Source organism: Actinia tenebrosa, unplaced genomic scaffold (genome assembly GCF_029948245.1).
Source record: "Actinia tenebrosa isolate PJP-AT-01 unplaced genomic scaffold, QUT_ActTen_1.0 PGA_scaffold17__23_contigs__length_9995812, whole genome shotgun sequence".
NCBI lineage: Eukaryota > Metazoa > Cnidaria > Anthozoa > Actiniaria > Actiniidae > Actinia > Actinia tenebrosa.
The window spans coordinates 2,242,840-2,264,079 of NW_028292577.1; the positions used below are offsets into that span (position 1 = coordinate 2,242,840).

At 36.1% G+C, this 21,240-nt stretch overlaps 1 protein-coding gene across 2 annotated transcripts; it reads left to right on the forward strand.

Annotated features, from left to right (window-relative positions):
* Positions 1–1,659: 1,659 nt before the first annotated feature.
* On the forward strand, positions 1,660–20,808 carry LOC116298032 (uncharacterized). 2 transcript variants are annotated; one of them, XM_089031560.1, is made up of 10 exons: positions 1,660–1,764; positions 6,687–6,739; positions 9,550–9,629; positions 14,864–15,002; positions 15,312–15,413; positions 15,760–15,850; positions 16,788–16,885; positions 19,063–19,225; positions 19,665–19,796; positions 20,437–20,808. In XM_089031560.1, exons 3-10 carry the CDS (start codon positions 9,553–9,555, stop codon positions 20,772–20,774), a joined length of 1,140 nt encoding a protein of 379 aa, XP_088887686.1. In that variant the 5' UTR covers positions 1,660–1,764; positions 6,687–6,739; positions 9,550–9,552; the 3' UTR covers positions 20,775–20,808. The 2 variants fall into 2 exon arrangements, with proteins under 2 accessions (XP_088887686.1, XP_088887687.1); XM_089031561.1 differs by lacking the exon at positions 1,660–1,764 and having other exon boundaries at positions 6,362–6,739.
* Positions 20,809–21,240: the final 432 nt, after the last annotated feature.

Here is a 21,240-nt window from a genome sequence, read left to right on the forward strand (position 1 = left end):
TGCAACGCAATTATTTTCAAAAATAAAATTATATAGCAAAAGATACATATTTGCTCAATATATCGGCAATACAAAACCGTATATCCTGCTGCAACCGAATGAAGTGCTACATTTTTTAAGGATACCACATTCCACGGGAAAATGATTATCATCTTTGGTGTTATGGCGCACGGGGTTCGAAAAAAGCATATAACTACAAAGGTCTTTTCAAACAACCGAATCATTTTAAAGCTGATCGATAATCAATTGAAACATAAATTGTTCATTTCAATTTCAATATCACTGTTGTTTCTCGAGGTGGTCTTTGACGTTAACAGAAAATTGTTTACACGGTCGAGTGTATCCATGTTGCTTTGCTGCAATCACTGGCCAGTTCTCTGTAGCTCTTTCTCTTTTTGTCTCTAGGTTCAGCCTCTAGTTATGATTAAATAAACTCTCTTTAACTTCGATTTTCGCTTGAATTGAACATACTCACACCGAAACGTGAATTCACGAGTTTGTCTCATTTAGTGAGTATTTTAGTATCAAGTCATTTGCATGTGAGACGTCGGTTATGGAAAATTGTCACTGCGAAAATCATAGTTGAAACCTTATATAATATGGCGCACGGGGTTAAAAAAAAATAACATAAATTGTTCATTTCAATTTCAATATCCCTGTTGTTTCTCGAGGTGGTCTTTGACGTTAACAGAAAATTGTTTACACGGTCGAGTGTATTCATGTTGCTTTGCTGCAATCACTGGCCAGTTCTCTGTAGCTCTTTCTCTTTTTGTCTCTAGGTTCAGCCTCTAGTTATAATTAAATAAACTCTCTTTAACTTCGATTTTCGCTTGAATTGAACATACTCACACCGAAACGTGAATTCACGAGTTTGTCTCATTTAGTAAGTATTTTAGTGTCAAGTCATTTGCATGTGAGACGTCGGTTATGGAAAATTGTCACTGCGAAAATCATAGTTGAAACCTTATATAATGCGCGAACTAAGGAAATTGCAAAATGAATTATGTTTGAAAGAGAGCGAGTACCCAGGCTAAATTACATTTTGAAGCTATGTTCGATCTAATGTTCTAAAATTTAGATTGTATGCTCAAAAATGTGGATACCTAACGTTTTCAACCACGTTGCTGCAATTGAAATTTTCTAAATTTGCACAAATTAACGTTGGTGACTCTTCGCTTGGTAATGCCTAAATCGGCCAACATAGACCACTTTTGAATTCGTACTATACCGCGTTGTATTAATAATATTATCAAGCTCATTAATACTTCATGAGAAAACACAACAGAAATGACGACCGTGAAGAGTGCTGTAAATCTGATACAAAAACCTTTTATTTTTTATGAAATGTTTTCAACGACTAATTTTTGGCATCAAATTTGAAGTGGTTCGCTATTTCATTAATTAATAAATGCTATTTATGGATTCATATCTTTCATTGATCGCACAATATATGTAATACGTCACATGGGGACATTGGGATATGTAAATAGCAAGACAACTAAAATAAGTTTAATATATAAATAGCATGTAGCATAAGGTCATGTGGTATTACATCATGCAACCAACAAAAACTAAACACTATTGTCAGCGGTCTCGCTTGTGCGAATAAAAGAACTGGTTAGGAATATCGGTTGATCATTTCAATTTAAACCAGTTCACATCCCGGAAACATCTCGGACGCTATTATCCTCTCTTCTCACAAAAGGCTGAAATACAGGCTTGAACTTACGAATTGATTTAAATCACTGTCGTCCACTTGGTTAGGTGTGTATTACCATTCGATTTTTAATGTAGCTGAAGGACATTTTTGTTTATTGCACGTCCCATGCATATCATAACACAATCACGGCTCGTCACTTATCTGACACGTCAGTGTTCACAGACATTTCGCCAGCAGAGCTAAAATAATCTTCATTTTTAGTACATAAGCTCTGCTTTGAACGTCTAATTCATAGCAACAAGTGCGTGCAGTGTATTGGTATTTCTAACACAAGTGAATTTAATAAATAACGGATAGGGAGGGTTTTTTCCCGAATTCTATTTATCTCTGCAAGCAGCACAAATCGACAAACGAGCGTGTAGGTGCGAGAGTTATATTCACCTGTAGGTGAATAAAGTAGCATAAGACGTAAATTCTAACCAATGAGCGCGCCGGAGTTATTATAATCAATTGTGTAAAAATACTATATATATATATATATATATGAGCTTGAAAAAAGTTTAAATCGTTTTCCAAAAGTTTTCTAGTCTGTCTTTATATGCCTTGTCCATGAAAAAGTTAGGAAAATCTCATTTTTTCAATGAAAGACATTCAAGGTAAATTTCACTAAACCTGATATTGTGTTAGATTGTCTGTAGTTATCTTTCGTTTTTTAAAGTAAAATTAACCAGACAAATTAGACAATGTTTTTATGAATTTATCTGGGACGGCAAATAAAGATAAAATAAAAAGTGTGATGATTGCGGATTTCAAAGATGGAGGATTGAAAATGCTTGATGTGGAATCTTTCAACAATTCTCTAAAATCCATCTGGATGAAAAAGTATTTAGACAAAAATGATTTGAGCAAATGGAAAGTTTTCTTTTACCCAAGAGAATATTAAGTAAGAGAGCACACTCCCATACATGGGTCTGTAACCATGAAAGTTTCTTGAAAATCTATTTTTAGCTGCGCGCGCAAAGCCTGAGCTATTTTAAACATGAGATCCCTTATTGCTGCTCAGAGTTGTAGTGACTTCCATGCGAGCGAGAAATGTTTAGTTCCCGACGAGAAGAATGCCTTCAAAATTAGTAAAAAGTTGAAATGATTAAATTATCATGTGTTCTTCATGGACGAATTAAACATTAACTTAACAAGTGATGTAAAAGAACATCGAAAAAGATCAAATCAGGATGGTTTTAAGTCACATATGAAAAAGCGCTAAAAACAGCGAAGACGCATTGGGGAAGGAAACCGCAATAAAAAATACGATGAAAATAGCGAAAAACCTACAGTGAATACAGCCAAAAGAGCATTTACCGTAGTGTTTTCTATAGTTAATAAAGTTTAAGTTAAAGTAATTAAGAAGACAATGAACAAGACCAGTGTTTTGTTTCACACACGAATCAGAAAAACTATTTGCACCGAAATGTGCCGACGAAAATTTTCTGTTTTCATAGAGAAAAAAACTACAAGAGGCACTGAAGTGATTTTTCACAATTATTAAATATGTTTAGCTTGCCAAAATACGGTGTGTCATTGAGAAAAGGCGAATCAATGAAAAAGTTTGACTATTAAAACTAGAACTTTCTTTCAAATTTTGCATCTTGAATTTTCGCTCCGCCTCAATGTTCAGGTATTTTTTTCATAACTTTTCAACTTCTAAAGTCCCAAACAGACAATAGAAATACAATCACAATATCGGCGAAGTACAAAAAGTGAATCAAACTTAGTATTTGAGGATTCAAACTAATAAAAAAAGAGATTATTTTTACCTAAGGGCATTTTACTTGCGATTTTTTCTGCCAGATGCTCTCAGTTCGGCGTATTTGTGCCTTTCATGTTTAATTCTTCTATTCCGAGCAGCTTGACTGTTTTCAGCTATCTTAAAACCTCTTCTTTTTACTGGTAAACAACTGATTCCAACAATAAATGCTAAATTTTCTTTCAAGTTTAAAGTTTTTTAAATTCTTGACTCAGTGAATTCAACAAGTTTGTTAATCGAAAATCCGGCTCTTTCGTAAACGAGTCCAATCTACCTTCATTTTAGATATCCATTGGATAACTTGTCATTTTGAAAACACTGAAGTTCATGTCAGAAGTACGTGTTCTTGGGATACAGCAATATTTACTTTATTTCAGTTTAGGTGGAGAATTGTGGAATAACTTACAGTCTCATCTATAACTGCAATCAACTCCAAAATTATTGAGTCTCAATCGAGCGACCATTGTTTTGATTTAAAAACAAGCTTGAATGATGTTGTCTCAGCTGAGTATTTTTTACATATGCTGTTATAATGGATTCCTTCAAATACCTTTCAGAATTTCTCAAGGAATTCCTCTAAACACATTTTCTCGTCAAATTGAATAAAGTTTGGTTTGTCAACTGCGTGAAGCTTGCTTTTGTCACTGCCGATCTCTTGTGTACCTATGACATCACTACAACTCTGACCAATCAAGATTCGCATGCTAAAATAGCTCAGACTAGCGCGCGGAGCTAAAAATAGATTTTCAAGAAACTTTCATGGATCACAGGGATATGCTCTCTTACTTCATATTCTCTTGCTTTTACCCCATTCACACCAAGGCTTAAACATGTTTTAAAGTGGTTTAACTAAACAGGTTTGGAAAACTATCTACGAACACTGCACAATATTTGGTGAAATAATTCATGTAAACTATCCTTTGTCTTGCTCTGATAATATTTATAATAATAAACCAGAACTATTAGCTATCAAAGCATCCGGCTAACAATAGCTTAGCTACCCGGCTACACGCTATAAAATTTCATTCACTCATAGTTCTGGTTTATTATTTCATCCAGAGGAAGAGGAGGAAAAGGAGCAGGAGAGGAGGATTACAGGAGAGGAGGGGGAGGAGGAGAGGAGGAGGAGGAGGAGGAGAGGAGGAGAGCAGGAGGAGGAGAGGAGGAGGAGGAGAGGAGGAGGAGGAGGAGGAGTGGAGGAGTGGAGGAGGAGGAGGAAAAGAGGAGAGCAGGAGGAGGAGGAGGAGGAGGAGAGGAGGATAAGAGGAGAGGATGGGGAGGAGGAGAAGGAGGAAAGAGATATGACAGCATTAATAAGCTTGAATGCCAAGGGAACTCAGAATCATTGTACTATGGTCCAGTATAAAATAGAACGATTGCTGTTTATATAATAAAGAACAAGATCACAGAACTAATCATTTTCAGCTGATTTTTGCATAATTAGGAAGAACTTAGTAGGTCTTATTGTTTATCGTTTATGAGTCATTAAGTGCATTGTGTTGGATACAAAAGTCAGCAAATACTCGGAGTATTTCTTGAGTTTGATGAGTTTGGAAGATTTACGCTTGGTTGATTGCTGAACTTTGGTGTTTGCTTTTAAGAGAATTATGGAAGGCTGTTATCATGAATTTGCTCAACACATAATATTGTTTCAAAAAAAACATTTATTTTCATTAGTCTTTTGAATTCATTGACGGTAGCGTGATATCCTCGAGAGCCTAACTGGAATAACGTAGCCATTGCGTTTCTCAAAAGTAAAATTTTAGGTCTTGCTTGCTTGCTTGGTTGGCTGAGTTTTGGAGTTAGAAATTCAAAATCCGCGCGCTCTATAAATTGGATTGCTAAACAAAAGACCTGTCCAAACTTGTCTAACAATGCTCTCCCCGTCGTTTTATAGTAATGATTTAATAAACAATAGTCTGCTCGTCATTTTATGGTAGCGATTTAATAAGCAATAGTCTGCTCGTCATTTTATGGTAACGATTTAATAAACAATGGAGGTGCCCATCACTGGCCCACCATTCCCGAAACAAAGACTTGTTCATACCGGTCAACAATAGTCTTATGACGTCAATTGGTCGTCATGGTAACCCGAAACAATACCTACCCGTCGTTTTATGCTAATATTTGATGAATAATTAAGGTTCCCCGTCCTTCCCCGTCCTTCCCCGTCCTTCCCCGTCCCCTTCCCCGTCCAAAAAAGGGCTCGTGCTGCCCCTACCCTACTACTGTCAACGTTTAAGACTTGCTAGACGAAAATGGTTCTCTTCTGCCTTTCTTGAAACTCTCTCAGGAATTCCAGCTTCCAGAAAGCGAATCTTTCCTTTTTTTCTTCGGTGTTTCTTCTGTTCTCAAAAAAACTCAAAAATTTAACGATTACTCTCTCGAAAGCCTGTTATGATAGTTTCAAGGAACAATTCGTGAAGTCAAAAAGACCTGGTAAACACGCCTACAATAAACTTATTGAGCAAAAAATATCAATACCATATAAAAGTCAAAATAAATGGAGCAGGGATTGTCCCTCTCTTGATGCCTATAATTGGGAAAAGGCACTCAATCCTACTCCATTCCAGGGCCGCACAAGCTTGAAAATCATTAATTTTCAGTTAAAATTCCTACATAGAAGAATTGCAGCTAAGAGTTATATATACGTATATATATATATATATATATATATTTAACCTGTTTTTTAAGGTCCCTATGCTGGGATGCCCATCCCCCCCAGAACTTACTCTTCACTCTTGGTCCAGGACTTGCCCGAAAGAGCCTAGGGTGTCAGGAATTCGGTTTGATTTTAGAATTCCAAACCTACTTTGAGGCATTCGAGTGCAGTTAAGGCCGAAGGGGTTTCCTCTAGAGCTGCCCTTTTTTAAATCCATGTTTGATTTCTTCATTTTTTACCCAGAATAGATGATTTTCTATCAGTAAATTTGCATGAATAAGCCAATTGGGCCATGCATGGCTGGCCAAAACAATAATTGGTTCCTTTATGTGGGTTGCAGCTTTTTAAGTATTCTTGTTTGGTTGTTGGTCTCCAAGCATTTGCATGCTATGCCATTTGATTGACGAAATATTGTACTCTTCAAAGGCATAGAATCAGATCAGCCAAGCCTAGTTCTGACGTCAACACTTCCCCACTGCCTCTGCAAAGCGTTCCACTCTCAGCGCCAAGCTTGGCTTAAGGCTTTGTTTTGTTTTTGATTTTTGTTTTTGTTTTCCCAGGCCCAACACTCAGTCAGTGCATGCGCACCTGAAAAAGTGACAAGATCATTAAGGTGAGAGACCCATTAGTGCTATATAGATGGCTGACATTTTGGCACCAAGGGTGGAGGGTGGGGGGGTGGGGGGGAGGGAAGGTAGGGCGGAGCTAGGGGTGTGCACAAGGCGCCAAAACAGGAATTGACCTTTCACTTGGAAAGCATTCTAGTGTGAAATCCTGACCACCTAACCAAGCTCATGTTAGGGGGGTGGGGGGTTACCTTTTCATAAAACAGGTTAGATATATATATATATATATATATATATATATACATATATATATATATATATATACACTCGTTTGCAGAAACGTTGTAGTATACATTTATACATATACCTAATTTATACAGTATAATTAATGATATGCAAAATAGAAAACTCGCTTTATTTATTATTTGTTTGATTCAATGAACGTCAAAATATTTTATTCTTGTGTTTTACATCCTACAGATTATAAATCAATTGGTTTTGAGGGTTAAAAAAGTAAAATTGCAATATGCATCTCATTAGGTATTTGTATAAATGTATAAATGTATACTACAACGTTTCTGCAACTGAGTATATATACACCGAATCCCTAAAACTCTGACAATTTGGCGATATATATATATATATATATATATATATATATGTATCCCCCTTTTTGCTATTGTCTTTCCTTGAAAATCCAGGTAAGACAATAGGAAAAATGGGGATATGTATATATGTATATATATCTCAAATATGTCATAGTTTTAGGGATTCGGTATATATATATATATATATAACAAAGTATGTAATGTGGTCTATACTGTTGAAACAGTGCTCGATGCGTAGGGATGCAGAGCAATAGATATATAGTAAAGATTGGATTAAAGACGAGACATGTTCACTGTAACTCCGAGTTTCGTGCTTACGCACTCATCAGACAGACTTTAATGAAACATATTCCTATTACTGTGATATTTATATACAAGAGGTGTAATGATTATTTACAAAAGAAGTATTGTTCGGAAAGGAGTTAATTAGCTAGGCCTGGATTTCTATTGTTCATCAGATAGAACTTGTTTTCATGTCGGCATTTGGAGATCAATTCGGATCGCTTGTTTAAAAGAGTGTCGCTGTTTGCTTTGATGATAAGTAGCTTTTCTGTTAAGCACAGGTCACACCTCTTAGAAATGTTGCTGTATGGTCTGGCTGAAGTGATGATTGTCCATTCTATGTTGTAGTCTTTGTTGTTATCTTTAAGGTCCCAGATGTATTTAGAAAGTTCGGTGCTGTTAGCGTATTTTCTATTTCGCAGAGATAGTTTGTGCTGAGTGTATCGTTGTTTGAATGTTCCTTCTGTCAGGCCAATGTAGTTTTTTCCCAGTAGTGTCCTCGTTTGTTGTGACATGAGCGTTGTAGATGATGCTGGAGGAGAGGCAGTTGTTGTTTAGAGGGCATTGATCTTTTTTACGGCAGTTGCATGCTTTCTCAAAGGTGGTGGCGGGATCGGTATCGGTGTTGAAGATTTTCTTGTTGTGTTTGGTAATGGTGGTTTTCATGTTTTCCATGCAGCTGTAGCTCACTTTGATATTATTCTTATTGAAGATCCGGTGAAATCTGTGGTGCTTGGGAAAGTGTTTGTGTATGAGCTTCAGGAAGATGCTTCCGACGTTGGTTTGTACATTCTTGCTGTATGGAGGGTTGTACCAGATGATGTTCCGTTGTCTGTTTCTTTTTGAATGTGTAAAAAATCGCTTTAGGACAAGTCATAGACCAAAAAACGATTAAAAAAATACTTTCATGTAGTCGATGATGGATCAAGAAGTGTTCTTCAAGAATTCATGTGTGTGTTTTTTAGCAAACAATCGTATATATATATATATATAAAACACACACATGAATTCTTGAAGAACACTTCTTGATCCATCATCGACTACATGAAAGTATTTTTTTAATCGTTTTTTGGTCTATGACTTGTCCTAAAGCGATTTTTTCTGTGCATTTGAGAGCCACATTTGTGATCAAGCGGGATTCCTGTGTCGTGTACACGGACGGACGGACGGACGGACGGACGGACGGACAGAAGTGGCGTCAGCCAAGCCATGAAAAATCAACTCTACGGTTTACCATTTTTTCTTAAGGGAGCTCCCTAAAATAATAAATAAATAAATAAATATGAATAACTACCCAATAGGGAGAGCACAAACAGGAGTCAAAGCCCCATGATAGGTACTTACATCAAGGACGCACATTAGTTAAAGTAAAAGAGAATAATCGTGGGTTCAAAATCAAATATGGCATTAGAATGCTGTTAACCCGCCACCAAGTCCTCTGTTTGAATGTTTAAATTTTGCCTTCTATCGCGTTAAAAATGAGTACGCTTGGTACAACCTTTCACGTTGCTTATGTGCGGTTCCACCAAGACGCAATAATAATCGCTTGACCCTTGCTTGGGACGTTGTTTAGGCCGTCAAAATACCAGTCCAAAGTTCCTGGTTCGCGTGACAACACATTCACAATAGTGAGACCGCACAAACGTCCATGAAACAAGCTGCTGATATATCGTTAAGTTGGTATAAAAATCACCATCAATTAGGACTAGACAATCAAGATGGTCAAGTTGATAAGCATCCACACTTCCCTGGATATGGATATAGTGAATTATTATTAACATCCGCTGTTGCCTGGGGTGGGTGAAAGACAAAAGCCAGAGTAATTAAGGCTACAACTGGAATAGTGCACATTTAAAAGAGAGGGCAAACTCAGAATAATTCTATTATTGAACCTGTCGATCAATATTGGGAAACATGTTTTAACACTGTTAGCACCGGGAAAACACGTGTCTATTTCGTTCTTTCAGGAAATGAAGTCTAAGAGCGCACTCGTTATTGGTGCTGGAGTGATTGGTGCTACGACAGCATTCGAGCTACTTGAAAAAGGGTGAGACTGATAACCGAAAAGGAAGTAATGTAAGGCGTCGAGAGGGGAAAGTTTTATACCGAGGGGGATAAGTCCGATCCAATGATCTCTTTCATTCTCACCTCATCTGAATTTACCTACCAGCCTTTCATAACGGGCCGTTATGAAAGGGCCCGCTGAAAGGCTGGTAGGTAAATTCAGATTACGGCTTTGAATCTATTACAGCAAAATAGGGGATCTATGACAAGTATAACGCTAGTAGGCGAATAAATATCGTGGATCAAAATTAGAGGAGGGGATCACTCGCAATGTAACTTGACCTGTTGTAAACACTAACAAACAGACAGGTAAACAATCAACCAAGTAACTCAAACTAAACTAGCAAGCAAGGAAGAAAGCAAACAAACATACGAGGCTTAAGAGGCAATGTCCACAAGAATCCAAAAAATTCTAAGAATTCGTGGGAAACGTTAAGAGGCAGTCTCTGTAAAAGCGGCCCACTGCATTTCGGGTCAGAAAATAGTTTTCCCTCAAACTTTTACCATAGAAAGGTAATTACTAGTAAATAATGAAAATGACTTTATTTTCTCGAAATTCATCAAAATGATTTTTTTTACAGCGCATAAATCCTGGACCACCGTTATCGCTAAATTTGCATTTATTATCAATTGAAAATTGCCCATATTCAAGTCGTCACTGCTCGCAAAATATTAAACGCTTGAACAAACTATTATTTTTCCTGACTTTCACATTCATTCTAGTGTCAAAAATAAGCAAAATTTTGAATTTTAAGCAAAAGGGAAAAAAAGGAGAAAAATAAGTATTCATACCCATTTGACGGCTTTTTGAAATCAAGACAAACCCCCCCTCACTAAAAAGCTTTTTTCTCCCAAGTCCAGAACGGGTTACTGAAGTTTTTTACTTCAATCTACTGATCAAAGGTTGATAAAAGTGGATTCATGAAAACATTTTGCGCTTTTTATGTATCTTCTTCACAGCAACCTCGGACTTTTTCGTGTTTTTACCAAAATGTCTCATGAAATATGCAAATTAAGTACTGAAATAAACTATAACTAACTATTATTACTTGCTTGAATTTTACTATATCCGGTGTTAACACACTAAATATGATCTTATTTTCCATTTTAAACTACTTTGAAGTAAAATAGTCTCCAAAAAATACGTCATGATGGCGTTTGACGCGTTATATGAACTGTTTTGAAGTTTATGCAAATTACTTATTGATAATGTAAACTAATTTTTCTAAATTATATTTTTCAAAACTATTTTTTTTCTCTTATTGTCTTGAAATAACTTAAAAACTTGTCAAAAAGCATCTATTTTAATATATCTGATCTTCTTAAACGGCCCAAACTAAGGGAAATAATCAAAACGCAATTTATCTACCACGACGAAAGGAACAACTTAGTTCAAAACAAGTGATTTTAATAAGACGAAGTCCAAGATTTTAGTTAATTTGGTAAAAATGTCCGTATTCAATTAATTTAGATATGCCCAAGCGAAAAAGGCCCCATAAAATACAATGTTATGATGCGTTTGGCGAGGTATATGAACTGTTTTGAAGTTTATGCAAATTACTTATTGATAATGTAACTAATTTTTCTAAATTATATTTTTCAAAACTGTATTTCTTTTCCTTTATTGTCTTGAAGTAACTTAAAAACTTGTCAAAAAGCATCTATTTTAATATATCTGATCTTAAACGGCCCAAACTATAAAGGAAAATAGTCAAAATACAATTTATCTACCACGACGTAATGAACAACGTAGTTCAAAACAAGTGATTTTAATAATACGAAATCCAAGATTTTTGTTAATTTGGTAAAAATGTCCGTATTCAATTAATTTAGATATGCCCAAGCGAACGTTTAGAAAATTTTCTCGGTGTAATCGCGCCTAAAGACGATTCGCCTCCTCCGTCCTTTCCTACCCCTCCCCTCAAAGCGCTGCTACGCAGACTATCTAAACGTTCGCTTGGACATATCGAAATTTTGATTGAATGTCAACTTTTGGAGCTCTTGTAGCCTGGTTTTCCATGTCGTGTTAAAGAGAGGCATGCCTTAGTGGGTCGCCAAGGCTATAAATTTTCCAGGGCTAAAGTGATGCTTTTCGCAAACTTTCATATATTTTGCTACGAAGTTGTCTTTAGGCGCGATTACGCAGAGCAATATTGCGCTGTCGTACCACCGTTACGAGTCAACATGTAAGCTCGTGCTAAATAAGGGATGGACCATTAGAGACAGGCATTTTGGTTGCATGATATTTATTTTTTTGGGCTCAACCCTTGCACGTTATTTTTTTGCGTGCAATTAGATATTTTTGCTTGCTCGATATTTTTGGGGGGGATTTGATTTGCGCAACCCCCATCAACTAACTAGTGGCCCGTCCTTAAGATCCCGCTTTATCAGGTGTTGTTTTGATAGATCCCTGAATAGCTCTTGAATCGCGCATCTTGCAAAGCCCCCCAGGAAATTGTAAAAAGCAAGACATTTTTACGAAATTAACTAAAATCTTGGACGTAATTGATCACTAGTCTTTAACCATAAAGTTGTTTATTCCGTCGTGGTAGATAAATTGTATTTTGACTATTTTTGTTAGTGAGGGTCGTTTTACAGAGAAGATCAGATATATTAAACTATGTGCCCCTGGTAAGTTTTTAAGTTATTTCAAGATAGTAAAAGAAAAAAAATACAGTTTTGAAAATTATATTTTAGATTAATTTGCACAAGAGAAAATGAACTAAGAGATGGAATTCACCCTATATAGCGTTGCAACCATCATGTGCACAGTTTGATGCTATTTTTAAACCATTTGTTTTTCTGCACGTGCATTTACTGCGCGCGCTCTACGCTGTTCGTTTGTTACGCTGTTTGCTTCCGTTTTTGGGGTTTTCCCGTTATTTCGACTCTGCATATGAATGTGCACGTCGAAAGCTTGGCAAATACGACAGGAAATTGAAGCAGTAATTTGTTCAACTTTCTGGAGTATTTTTTACATTTATTTTCCAAAGCATTTTCCTACATCGTCATCTTCAGGGCAGATTTAAACATTCGAACATAATAAAAGCACAAGAAAACGTTAGCAAACAGCGTAGAGCGCGCGCGTACTATGCGCGTGCAGAAAATCAATGCAAACAATCAAATAAATGATATCATTGGGTAATATTTTTAGAATAGATTCTAAATATAGCATCAAAGTGTGCAGATGATGGGGCACGGGGATTCCTTCTCTTAGTTCAATTGTCATGGTTTGCATTATCAACACTCGATTTGCATAAACTTCAAAACAGTTCATATACCTCGCCAAACGCATCATAACATTGTATTTTATGGGGCCTTTTTCGCTTGGGCATATCTAAATTAATTGAATACGGACATTTTTACCAAATTAACTAAAATCTTGGACTTCGTCTTATTAAAATCACTTGTTTTGAACTAAGTTGTTCCTTTCGTCGTGGTAGATAAATTGCGTTTTGATTATTTCCCTTAGTTTGGGCCGTTTAAGAAGATCAGATATATTAAAATAGATGCTTTTTGACAAGTTTTTAAGTTATTTCAAGACAATAAGAGAAAAAAAATAGTTTTGAAAAATATAATTTAGAAAAATTAGTTTACATTATCAATAAGTAATTTGCATAAACTTCAAAACAGTTCATATAACGCGTCAAACGCCATCATGACGTATTTTTTGGAGACTATTTTACTTCAAAGTAGTTTAAAATGGAAAATAAGATCATATTTAGTGTGTTAACACCGGATATAGTAAAATTCAAGCAAGTAATAATAGTTAGTTATAGTTTATTTCAGTACTTAATTTGCATATTTCATGAGACATTTTGGTAAAAACACGAAAAAGTCCGAGGTTGCTGTGAAGAAGATACATAAAAAGCGCAAAATGTTTTCATGAATCCACTTTTATCAACCTTTGATCAGTAGATTGAAGTAAAAAACTTCAGTAACCCGTTCTGGACTTGGGAGAAAAAAGCTTTTTAGTGAGGGGGGGTTTGTCTTGATTTCAAAAAGCCGTCAAATGGGTATGAATACTTATTTTTCTCCTTTTTTTCCCTTTTGCTTAAAATTCAAAATTTTGCTTATTTTTGACACTAGAATGAATGTGAAAGTCAGGAAAAATAATAGTTTGTTCAAGCGTTTAATATTTTGCGAGCAGTGACGACTTGAATATGGGCAATTTTCAATTGATAATAAATGCAAATTTAGCGATAACGGTGGTCCAGGATTTATGCGCTGTAAAAAAAATCATTTTGATGAATTTCGAGAAAATAAAGTCATTTTCATTATTTACTAGTAATTACCTTTCTATGGTAAAAGTTTGAGGGAAAACTATTTTCTGACCCGAAATGCAGTGGGCCGCTTTTACAGAGACTGCCTCTTAAAAAGTCAAATTCGCTCTTCTTTTGAAGTTAGATAGGCCATTATTAGATGTGAATCCCTGGGTAGTTGGTTTTCGAAAATTCTATTTTATTTTCAAGAAAACGACAACAGAAGAGGTTCGACCGAAGCCCAAGCATGAGACGCTCAAGAAGAGTGAAAATGGACAAACTTTGAACAGAGCGCGCGTAAAAAAACCCCATCTATGACAATTTTTGAACTTTCTTCTTAATATGTCACCCTTTTCACTTCATTGGACTGGATTTCAAGCTTATTGGGAAAGGGACGAATTTCTGGCGAGGGAAAATAGAAGGCCTGTGTTTACATATGCTAATTAGTTTCCTCAAAAGAAAAAAAGATTTAACTATGTGCAAGATCTCTGATTGAGAGTCGAGGAAGAATGCATCTTTTCAAGACATTAAAGATTGATTTGGGGAAATTAATTCTGACTGCATAGAAACCTGTTGAATTTGGTTGAAATACATTCGAAAATCACGCTTCCCGAATCAACGCAGGCTAAGGATTTTCGTAAAGATTGCCATGAAATTTACCCTGAGAACTAAGAAAATATTGTTCGTGCCGTTTTTTGAAAGTTCGGTGTGGTTTGATAGATTTAAGCTCCATTAGAAAGGTTTTGGGATTGTCGGTATATGAGCAAAAAACTCGATCTTTGGTGATTGCGTGACCGAGGTTCCACTTAACGTTTAAAAGTTTGATTACTGTAAAATTCACGCTAAAAATTACGATAAAAACGTTATTTGAATATATTCATAATCTTATTTTAGCCAAATAAGATTTGGTTTTTTTTTTTTTTTTTGCTTTTACGATTATTTTTTCACTTAACAGGTATAATGTCACTCTTTTGGCAAAGCAGTTTGCTCAAGGTGACTACTCTGTAACTTCTGAGGTAGCTGCAGCACTATGGGAGTATCCACCAGGAGCATATGGTCGTCATAACGAAGAAATTCAATTAAAAATTCCAAAGGTCTGTTTGGCTACTTTAGTAAACTGCACTGTACTAAATAATCTCATATTTCAAACATTACTTAAAGTAAATTTCACCGACCCATAGAAAGACTATTAAATATAGTTGGAAAATCAGAAATCAGAAATCATATATAGTTGCCGAGATAAGCGAACAACCAACAATTGCATCGTTTCTCTCCTCATTCCCAACGAGTCTTTTTTCAATGGCTAATAAACTCAAGATTTTTGATAAATTTGATTTTGATCATTGTGATAACAATGATGTGCTGATTATGATGATTACCATTATTATCATTTTTTCATTCAGAAATGGGCTATGGTTAGTTATAACAAGTTTCTGACTCTTGGCGAGAACAGCAGTCAAACAGGAGTATTTTTTCACCCGTTGTATGCTTTCTTAACGGAAAAGGTAACTAAATCAACAAATAGCTTAGTCTGAATCAAAGCGATTTATTATGGCAACTCCGCGATAAAGGCATTTCGAGCAGCTGTTAGGTAGTAGTCCTTTACAGAGCAGATTATTTTGACGGTACATCTAGTGTTTGATGTATTCACTGATTTATGGTTATAATCACCCTGAAACACTAGTTAAAAATAATAGTTTTAACCTTAAACCTTTGTTTCTTGAGAGAACTAATTTTTACATCATCATAATCGTTCGTTTTCTTACGTATGTCCTGACGACCGTTAACATGGATCCCAATATTTCAGGACAATGATTGAGCCTTAAAAACGATTTTTTGATTTGACAACAGATGGAAGAAACAGCTGAACACCTGCAAAGATTGAAGGACATGTCCAATATACCAACTTTCCTACATTCCGCCACTTTCATCAAAGAAACAGGTAAGCTAACTTAAAGTTAAGGGACAAGATATATAGATTCTATGGTAGTAATTGAAACACTGCATGTAGCCCATTGTAGTAAGTTTACTTGCCTATAGAGGCCTTGCGCCATCACGTGATGGCAACCACGACAGGAAGCACAGCAATAGAGCATTTTCTCCTGGGAAAGTGAGTTCTTTCTCATGTAAATCAGATTAGACAAGATTCAATTGTTCTCGCCTCCTGTCATGGCTGCCATCACGTGATGGTGCAAAGCCTCTATTGATGGTCTTTCTTCAATTAACCTTAAAATTTCATTAAGACGTACCCTGAAACAACCTCAAAGTCAAGGTTGGGCTAATTCCATGATCGAATTGGAATTTAGCTTGTTAGGTTTTGCAGACAAAACCGGGAAAAAATCTCAAATCAAGGGATAGACCTAACGAAACCAACCCATATGCAAGGCCTCAGAGGCAGTACACACGAGTATACTGCCGCTACTCCACCTTGATTATCTAAAGGAAGGAAGGAAGGAAGGAAGTAGTGAAAAAATTAGGGAAAGAAAGAAAAAAAGTCTACTATAGAATACAGTGAAGAAATAGAAAACGCGCGCGCGTGCTGTGTGCTGTCATAAAGCACGCGGGGTTTGGCAGAACACGAGAGAAGTGTTAGGAGAAGCATGACGCGTAGCGGAGTGCTTGTCGACACTTCTCGAGTGTTCTGCCAATCCCCGAGTGCTTTATGTCTGCAAACAGCACAGCAAGAAAGTTTTTTATTTCTTTTATAAAATACAACTTACAATAATAAATAGGAATGACGCAACGGAAAGTGCGCGCGCGTGCAATGTGCTCTCATAAAGCACGCGCTCCAAACCAATCAGAATGCAACATTCATAACAGTTATTTTATAATATTACTTTATCTTAAGCTTTCAAGTTTCTTTTGTCTAACTGATTCAGGTGTGAGTCTGACTGGTCTTTTACCACTTGTTGATGCCTACCGTGTACAAGCGCCAGCTATCGATACTGTTGCCTTCACGAAGTGGTTATACAATGAGGTATCTCTATGCCAATTTTGTTCTTATTATCTTATACACTTTCTTAGCTGAACAGTTATTTACTTGAGGTACATGCAATACAAACAGCCTCGGGGAGGAATTTGCGGCCGTTAAACAAGTTCGAGAATATATATTACAATAACTTCATAAACTTCATAACTTCATAACTTCTTATCGGTCATAAAATACCTTTTTTCCCGGGTTACAGTAAAAACTCGCATAAAAGAACGCTTGTGTTTGGGTTTCAGGCTGATTTTGTTCTTATATTTATCAAACTCATGAATAATTCATGAGAAAACCCCAAAAGAAATCACGACCGTGAAGAGTGTTGTAAATCTGATACAAAACTGTGTTCATTTGCATAAACTTTAAGTTGGATTTTCTTGGACAGATTCACTTTAATTTTGAAAATTTTAGTGAAACACAAAGGAACTAACCTAGACGTTTGATAAGTCATATACAGTATTCGTGTCCGTGTTGTATCAGATATACAATCACTCGGCTACTCCTCGTGGTTGTATATCTGATACAACACGGCCACTCATACTGTATATATTACATCTTATATCTTATATATCTTATATATTTCTGCAAAATCAGCTTGAAAATGTTCTTAAGGTGGTATTACACAAAAACCCTAACCCTAAGCATTTTGATGCAAATTGTCAAAATTAAAAACATCATTAATTGTAATCTTTAATCACTTCTTAATCATACAGTTGATTTTCTCAATTTGCCGAAATGGCTACATGCTACATATTTCAGACATATTTTTTTTGTTTTTTATCCAAATGCCACGAAATCAACAAGGAAATCTAACGATGTATGGTTCTAGGAGTTAAACCAAGCAAAACCAAAAAATTGAAAAGATAAATAAAAATCAATTTCTCTAACTTGTAGATTTTGTTTGTGATATGTTTTACTTATTAACAAAATCAAATCTACAGTCAGTCATGCTTTGATCCCGTTATTGAAAGCAGTATTTTCTATAATGGAAGATTTAATAATTGTCTTTTATTATCTTAAGCTCTTTGACAAGAGTGAAAATAAGTCTTGAAATAAGTCTTAACAGTCCAAACATGAGATTTTCACAATGGCTCTCTAAAAGTCTGAGGGGTGACCCAACATATACTTCAGGGGCCACAGGGAGCCCAAATAACTAAATAACACTTATTACAACTTACAGAAGGTTAGAGCTAAGAGATAATTTAGCCATTTCATGTGTTAAAGAAGTACTACGAACTTAATTTCCTAGGTATTATGCCTGATTCATCGCTTCAAAATTTCATCTATTTTTGCAAAGCGATTCACTTTTGATGCTATATTTTAAATATTGTGAGTCTAAAAACTGTTACAAATAAACATGAGGTAATATAAACAGAAGTTTATTTGAGCTTCCACTTCATTATTGAGAAATAAATAATAAAATGATGAATACAAATTTCTGTAAGAGCACGCTGATTTTGACCTTCAAATCGATATCTTATTATTCAACTTGTAGAGAACATTCTTTCAGAGAATGTCTTTTAATTTACAAATTTCGCTCAAGCAAGGGAATTTTTAAAGAGTCAAACAATTCTGAAAAGAGCCTTGAGCAAAAGATTAGCCTGTCTTACCGTTTTAAATGAAGCTTCAAGATTTCAGAAGCGACTTTCTAGCCTTAGTAATCAAATGAAACTCGATCACGTTAGGAGAACCGGCGTGTCGAACCGCGGGTTCGACGGAGTGTTGGAAATTGGACTTGAAAATAGATTTTTTTAATGATTATGGCATTATTGCACAAACGATTGGCCGACAATGTCTTTCACTGTAAAACAGTAGCTTTATCACTGTCTTTTGAAACTTTTTCCATTTCGTACGTCTTACTGATACTCATGCAAACTTCCCCAGCCAGGTAACCCAGTCTAACCCGCCCCCAGGGTCTTGTTGTTATAAATCTCCCGTTCTCATTGAAAACATAAAAGCGAGTGCTTTATGAGAACACACAGCATTCTTGCCAGAAAACTCAAAAAACGTTAAGAAGCACTCGGTCATGCGTCTTGCTTCTCCTAACACTTCAAACCGTGTTTTACTAAACCCCATGTGCGTTATAAAAGCACGCGCTCGCTTTTCTATTTCGAGTGTTTATCTAAAATTTTGAGGATGTACCATGTCTTACCTACACTTTGTTTTCTTAGTGTCGAGCAAAAGGGGCGAAATTTGTCACAGGTGAAATAAAAGGAAAACTGATTGAGCAAATTGAAGACCTCAAGAAAAAATACAATGTCGATTTGATTATCAATTGTAGCGGACTGGCAGCGAAAGAGTTGGCAGGAGACGAGAAAGTATTCCCCCTCAGAGGTACCGATCATAGATAAGTTTAATTTTCACCAAGCCAAGCCAACCCAGCCAACCCAACCAACCCAGCCAACCCAACCAACCCAGCCAACCCAGCCAACCCAACCAACCCAGCCAACCCAACCAACCCAGCCAACCCAACCAACCCAGCCAACCCAACCAACCCAGCCAACCCAGCCAACCCAACCAACCCAGCCAACCCAACCAACCCAGCCAACCCAACCCAACCCAGCCAACCCAACCAACCCAGCCAACCCAGCCAACCCATCCAACCCAACCAACCCAACCAACCAATTTTTGTGTCTTTGATTTTTATAAATACAAAATAAGAAATGGTTTTAGTCGAGGGGTTTCTGCGCGAATTTAATTAGTGGAATGCACGTCCAACTTGTATGTTAGGTTTGGCAAGGGATGAGGTTATAATCTGGCTTATTTCTCGCAGGTTATGTGCTGAAAATAAAGAATGACGGTGTGCTGATGCCTAAGTTGGATTTTTCCATCATTTTGCATCACTCAATGCCATTAAACCCTGGACATGATAACAAAAGTTTGTGCCTGTACATTGTTCCAAGAGGTATGTGCATCCAGTAATCAAAGCTGTAGGAAGAATAGTTCAGTGTTTACCAGTTCATATTGCTGGTTTTAAATCATTCTCACGAAAATGAAATAAGAAAAGAAACGGTGGCCATGTTGGATGATATAACAAAAGAGACAAATGACCAATCTTTCGTTAAATTCATCCAACATGGCGGCAGTGAAAACCATCAATTACGGGAACAGCAACCACAATTATAAAAAAGGATAATGATGATGCATTTTTGTGATAAAGATGATTTTCTTAATGATATACTGAATGAAGCAGATCACCCAGTTTTTTGGTATATACTTTATGAAATTAAAAACGAAATCGGAAAAGAAAACTGAGTCCACTTCACTTTTGCTTTGAAGTTATTCTTTTATTCTCATGAGCTATCTGTGTTATCATTGACAACGCATAGATAAATGTTGTAGCCTAACAAAATGGAGAATTGTCGTCCAATCCTCGTCTCATCCTTCCAATAAACCACTGGGGAATCCGATGACAAAAAAAGCACATTCTTAATATTTTGAGCAAATTTGATATTTGTAGAAACAATACTTCGAAATATTTCTTAAAGTGTATACATTTAGTATATCTCTATAACAACATAATAGCTTGTATTCTCTGTCCGCAGGAGACCACAGTATCTGGATCGGTGGTAGTGTTGAAGCGCACGAAACTGATCTGACAGATGTTGACATGAGCCATGAAATTCCTAGAAAAATGCTTGACAACGCCAAGGCTTTGTTTCCTCCACTGCGAGCATTTGATTATAAAGATGTGGAACAAGTTATTGCCGGACTACGCCCAGCTCGTAAGGATGAGATCCGTAATGAGATCGACCCTGAATGTCCAGCATTAATTCATAACTATGGACATGCTGGGAGCGGGATTTATCTTTCTTGGGGCTCTGCAGTGGACACAGCAAACTTGGCTGATAAGGCTGTTGCTAGTATTGTTTCTAAATTGTAAAATAACCACAACAAGTTCATGAGAATGCACCTTCTCTCCATTTCCTCCCCCCCCCCCCCCCCCTCCTCCTTCCCCTCCCCATCGCTTGTCCCATTGCATCCGCCACTGTAATCAAACCACTGAGAGCAATAATAATAATAATAATAATAATAATAATAATAATAATAATAATAGTAATAATAATAACAATAATGACTTTATTTAAAACTGCATTAAAGAAATGGATCAGGTCGAACCAAAGGAACAATCTGGTATAAACCCATGTGCAACATGATAAAATAAACTATACTTATGTAAGCTATATAATATATTTACAATATTATGTCACTGCACGTGATGTAAAAAAACACTAAAAATATAAAATTTAAAAATATGATTATGATTAAAAAAAAAAAAAAAAAAAAAGTGAATAAATAAATAAATAAATAAATGAATGAATGAATGAATGAATGCATGCATGCATGAA

Coding starts and splice junctions, on each gene's coding strand:
- LOC116298032 (XM_089031560.1), top strand. CDS start 9,553: ATGAAGTCTAAGAGCGCACTCGTTATTGGTGCTGGAGTGATTGGTGCT. Junction 15,003..15,311: donor TTCAATTAAAAATTCCAAAG/GTCTGTTTGGCT, acceptor TTTTTCATTCAG/AAATGGGCTATGGTTAGTTA. Junction 19,226..19,664: donor GAAAGTATTCCCCCTCAGAG/GTACCGATCATA, acceptor TATTTCTCGCAG/GTTATGTGCTGAAAATAAAG.